General features: G+C 39.4%; 1 protein-coding gene across 1 annotated transcript; it reads left to right on the top strand.

Moving 5' to 3' along the window:
- Nucleotides 1–244: 244 nt before the first annotated feature.
- Nucleotides 245–5,560, top strand: FNTA (farnesyltransferase, CAAX box, alpha; the record flags this gene model as incomplete). The annotated part of the gene is made up of 5 exons (XM_010291472.1): nt 245–371; nt 805–953; nt 2,878–2,940; nt 3,444–3,615; nt 5,164–5,560. Coding segments are annotated over 5 exons (640 nt in total), but the record flags the coding sequence as incomplete, so codon positions are not given.
- Between the last annotated feature and the right edge of the window lie 326 nt (nt 5,561–5,886).

Genomic DNA, 5,886 nt, shown 5'->3' on the forward strand with positions numbered 1-5,886 from the left:
AAACATAGCTTGTCTGTAAGGTGGTGATTGGCCAATGTATATGTGCAATTAGGATTTGTTATAGTATAAATATGCATCGTATATTTATCAAACACAAGTGAAACGTTTTGGTATATTTAATTTGAAGTATTTAACTAGTGTGTTTTCTCTTAGTACAGTTGCTGTATGGTATTTTAATACAGACCACATGTTCACAAACATTTTTTAGACTATTCTAAAAATAGTTTCCTCCTCTTGTCATTAGGCATCACAGACGGGTGTTGGTGGAATGGCTGCAGGATCCATCCCACGAGCTTGCATTCGTAGCTGACATTCTTAACCAAGATGCCAAAAATTACCATGCATGGCAACACAGACAGTGGGTTATTCAGGTATTGTATCCACAGAACTCTTGATTGACTAAACAAACTAATGGCTCAGGTTGTAGAGTTTTGCTTCTTAAATGCAATCTGAATTGCATTTGGCACTTTGTTTCTTAAGGCTGAAGGGACAAAAACAATTGCATTTTAATGTGTGGTAGAGGTTAGCTATAAACTTGTCTCTTAAGAAGCGAGTTCAAAAAGGTTTATTTTTGGTTCCTTACTGTTAATGTGTGTGAATTTAATAATGACTTAATACCATTGTGTGCCACTGAATAGTGAAGCATGTTCCTAGTGCACCTTTTCTTAATTTTCGTTGAACTTCGTGGTCCTCTTTAAAAAAGTCTCTGTACATAATGTTCAGAGAACTTAGGAGCAAGGAGAATATATTTTAAAAAATAAAAACTTTTGAGTGTAATAGTCTCTCTTCCTTCCCTTTCCATAGGAGTTCAAATTATGGGACAATGAACTGCAATACGTGGACCAGCTTTTGAGGGAAGATGTGAGAAACAACTCTGTCTGGAACCAACGACACTTCGTAATTTTCAACACCACTGGCTATGATGACCCAGCAGTCCTAGACAGAGAAGTCCAGTTAGTAATGCTGTTCATGCTCGCATTAAGCATTCAACAATATATGAAAGCAAAAGAATACTTTGACAGTCCCTGTGAGCTTGTCTTTCATGTTTTTAATGCAGTTTTTGGGCTCATTCTCATGGATAGCAGATCAAGCGTTAGTGCATATATAGATGTGTTCAGTACCACTGACTTGTTGAGTAGTACTGAAGCAAGCTATGCTTACCCTGGGCAAGCTATTCTCATGAATCTGTCTCCCTGCCCTGCCATTTATTGTGCAAATGAAACTTTGGTCTTTTTATAGTCAACTAACTATAGTGGAACAAACTGCAGAAAATCTGTGACACTGGAAGTTGTGCTGTTAGTTAGTATCTTACATCCTACCCCTAGAAAGCTTCAAAGGAGAGGCACTCTCAGTTTTGTACTAAACTGCTGATTTAGTAGTACAGTAGCCACAATGATTTAAAGATAATGTGGACATGGATTGTAGGAAGAGGAATTGCCTTTTGTGAGGAATTTGATGCAGCTGGAAAAAGAAGGGAGCTTTCAGGGGCATGTGGTCAGCACAAACCTGTGTGGGTTGGCTAGTTTTGAGGAAAATGAGCTTTGGAAACTGTTTCAAAGTGGTATGTTTGTAACTGAAGACAAGCTATGCTTCTAGCCATTTGTTTTACTACTGATAGTGGTGAGGGAATCTTCCTTCTATGGTTTTCACATGTCAGAACGCTCATCAGCGTTGATGGTTATGAGAAGATGTTTGTCTAAAGTGAAGAAGCGATGAAAAGAACGTACTGCAATTTTTTGGAGTTCCTCTTCAGAAGAAAGACTGAGTCTCTGAATAGGTCCATTGGTACATTGTTCATAGAGGATCCCAGCCCCTGCCACCTTTAATGGTTGTCTTTGCATACTGCTGTAAGTTGTACTTCTCTTCCAGTTATAACTTTCCTGCAGTTTAATAAATCTGAACCATTGACAGTACTTAGGCTTGGATATTTCCAACTTTTTCTGTCCGGAGGTTAGATCTGACATCCTCCCTTGATCTGTTTATATGTGGTGCTGTGTTCAAGGTAATTGGATACCATCTTAAGAATCAGACCGTCTAAGGTTAAGACTTCCCAGGTGTCATTATAGAACTGTAGTTGGGCTGCTTGTTGCTTGATAAACTCGGTCTTTGTCATAGTGACTGCAAAAGGTTAAAAAAGGTTTAGGTTTGGGTTGTAGGGGTTTTTTCAGTACTGCTTATAGTACTTTGTATCGGTGTCTGCCATCTCTGAAAATCAGCTGAATGCCTGGTTATGCCAGGGAAGGGCTGAAGGTGGGGTCTGTTTTGTGAAGACGAAATGTGGCTTTGCGACTGTATGGCAGGTGCCTGTTGTGCTTTGCTTTTAGAGGAGTTGCCTAGCTCCTACTTTTAAAGAACTGCTGCAGAATGCTGCGTGAGCCGAAAGCTCAAGCTCTGCCTTTCTATGGGTTTGCTCAAGTGCAGCCTCATGAAAAATATTCTGCAAATGGGTACAGAACATACCACATGCAATCTTATAAACATAGCTTACCCTAGGCTTCAATTACTCCAGCCCTTTTCAGCCCCTTGCCATTTCTGAGCATCAAGACACAAGTTATTCCTTTAGCATACCAGGAGAGTATATCATGTTATTTCTTAGTGTTATTGCCCATAATTTTGAGAAATTTTTCATTATTGTGTAAATTGCAGCAAGTGGAACACTTCAGAATTTAAAACCATTCTCACAATGTCTGCCTCTCTGAGACTTGCGGTGATTATATTGTAAGACGTTTTTCATCTATGACCCAGCTGAGATGATCTGCAAAAACATGCTGAAATACAGACTAGAGAGATGTATTTGGGAGCATCTGAGCACATTCCAGTAATTTCTAACTGCATTGTTACTTGTTGCATTCAAGACCTGTTATCTTTTTATCACAGATACACTCTTGAGATTATCACAGCAGTGCCACATAATGAGAGCGCTTGGAACTATTTAAAAGGGTGAGGCATCCTTCTGTGTGGGGCAACGAAAATATCTATAGGAGTTGTTTTGTGCCTAGCTCTTTAACTGGAAAGAGCTTGTTGCTGTTCATTCTAGTGTCGTGTGCTTAATCAGGCGGGCAAAAACCTCCACAAGGGGTTAATATATTAACCTAATTTCGCTGTAACTTTCCACTAGGTTTCTGGCCCTGTGGTTCTTGTGGGTGGATTGCAAGTGCTTCTCATGCTTTTAAAAACTTGACCTGTAATGTTACTGGATTCAAGAGCATAGAGCAGGAAGTAATGAGCATGCTTTCAGTCTAATTTCTGTTCAGTTGAGCATAACTGTACTAGCTTACTACAGCATTAAGCTGTATTATTGCTGCATGCTGCTTACTTTCTGCCTTACTTGTATTTGCACACTTATTTCAAAACCGATCTCCAAATAAAGGAGTCATAAAAATGTAATTCTTCACACCAGATTTCCCAGCATTATGTTTCTAGCCTATTAACCTCTGTTCCAGGATTCTACAGGATCGTGGTGTTTCCAAGTATCCAAATCTGTTAAAGCAACTGTTGAATTTACAGCCCAGCCACAGTTCACCCTATCTGATTGCCTTTCTTGTGGACATGTATGAAGATATGCTTGAAAACCAGTGTGATAACAAGGAAGAAACGCTAAACAAGGCATTGGAGGTACGTTTTAAGAGCTTGGTTTTGCTTCTTAAGGATGCCATCTATTGCTCTCTTGTTTTATATCATGGCAAAATGAGACTGATTTTCCTAAATAGAACAGGTTACTTGTTAATAACAGGAGCTCTACGATGAGTTGAACATGAAAGCCACATAATCACAAGAGTCTCATGAATTTATTTAAAAATAATAACCTGCCAGTTACAAAATCACTGTAAATTTTCTTCACCTGGTAGTCCAGGAAGGTTTCTGATACTGATAAGGAGATGTTTGAACAGTCAAGGAGTCTCCAATCCTAACTTTGTAGCATGAACTCAGTTTCTTCTCTGCAGGTTGGTGAATCTTGTTCTCAGAGTATCTGTATCTGAACAGAATCTGAAACTCCCTTTATACTTCTTAGCTCTTGCTAAAAAAGCTGGCAGAATTAGCTTAAAGGCCAGCAGGCACTGGGCACATCAGTAAGGAATGTCAGGCACCATTTCCTACAGAGAATAAATGACTTCTAGCAATGTTGTCTATCTCCCTGTGCTTCATATTCAGGGAGCTCTTTGCTGTGGTTCACAGTGTAGTTTAAGAACACTTTTAATTCACTGCGAGGCAGACTGGAACTCAGTGTAATTGGAGCTGCAATTCTTGCCTGGAGTCTCTGTGTTCTGACATAGTTCTTTCTCAACATTTTTCCTTTGTTGTGTTCCAGGACCAGAGTGTACGTAAGTGCAGTTGTACCTCCCAGATTCATGTCGCTTTATGCCATTTCACTGAGTTTGACTTCTTCCTCTATTTAGGCATCAAAACTCCTATTTCTCACCTCTGATTCACTGAGTAAGACAATGTCATCTGCATAATAACAGGGAATCATCTAGAAGACTTGTAGATAGTGTTCACACAATATAAATTTTACACAGCATGTCTTGTGAGTAGGGTTGACTTCTTCTGTGCCTCACTGCTCACCCAGATGAAAACAAAAATCAGAACATGTAGAAGTATCTATATAGCACCAGCTCTAACATATTGTGAGAGAAGGTTACTGACTTGCATGGAGAATCCTTTTGGGACAGTCTGCTAAGAGGAAAACCATAAACAAAGTATGTCCCGTCAGTTCATCAAGAGTACTGAAGATTCAAGAGCAGGGTGTTCCCCCACTGTTTTAAATTAAGTAGTTTACAGCCTACTGGATTGCTAGAAGACAATCAAGCTTGTCCGGAAGTCACAAGTATAGTGTAGTATACTACATGCTGAATATGCTGAGGTAGGTGACAAGTGGTAGGCACAGAAAGGAGTCATGGGGAAGCGGTTGCAACTGCAATAGGACTGGAGAGATTTTTGTGCAGTGTTAGATTGGTTGACTAGAAATTGCACTTGACTAGCAATTGGACTTGGCATCAGGTTGGGGTCATTGGGCAGTTGCAAATGCGGTGAATAAAACAAATGGTGTTGAGAAGGCTGTTTCTAATACTGGCTGAATCATCTATTGTATACATTTTATAAATATAATTAAGGATTCTGTAAGCTTTTAGCATAACACTCCAATCTCTCAATTTTCTTTCATAGTTGTGTGAAATTCTGGCTGAAGAAAAAGACCCCATCCGAAAGGAGTACTGGAGATACATTGGAAGGTCCCTTAAGAGCAAGCACAGCTCAGGCACTGAACAGAGCCCACTGACAGACAAACAGCTGTAACTGAACCTGGAAGAAATCAGTGTTAATGGTCTCAAGCTGTTCTAAAGCAGTACTAAGTAGGGTCATCAACTAGTTTAAAATCCAGTGTAGTATTCTCCTGCAGAAGAAGTATTGCAATGAAAGAGGAGTACAGAGTGCTGTGTAGTCTTCAGTTGCTGCTGCTGCTGCTAGCTCTAGGTGCAGTCAAGAAATATATTAAGGCTTAATTATTGAAATGTACCAAATAAAGGTTTTATTTCCTAATAATAAGTAGATAAAGCTATACCTACTATTTACAACGCACTATACTCATGCCCTGGCTTATCCACTTGTGGTTCCTAACACAGTCACATCAGATACTGGAGGTAACTTAGCTGTAGTGGGTATAAAGTAACCTTCTTCTGGTTAGTGCAGGCAGGTGCTGCAGTTGTTGCCTGATGTGGGTGCAGCTATGCAACACTGACAGCACATGCTATTGTATGCAACTAACACCAAGTGTCATTTTTTAATAAAAACTGGTAACTTAAAGAATTTGTCTGAAATTTTTTAGTGTGTTTATTTTGGTCATAGATGTGCATAGTCTATTCTTCTCAGATACTAATAGAGATGAAAATA

This window comes from Phaethon lepturus, unplaced genomic scaffold (genome assembly GCF_000687285.1).
Source record: "Phaethon lepturus isolate BGI_N335 unplaced genomic scaffold, ASM68728v1 scaffold36937, whole genome shotgun sequence".
Lineage (NCBI taxonomy): Eukaryota > Metazoa > Chordata > Aves > Phaethontiformes > Phaethontidae > Phaethon > Phaethon lepturus.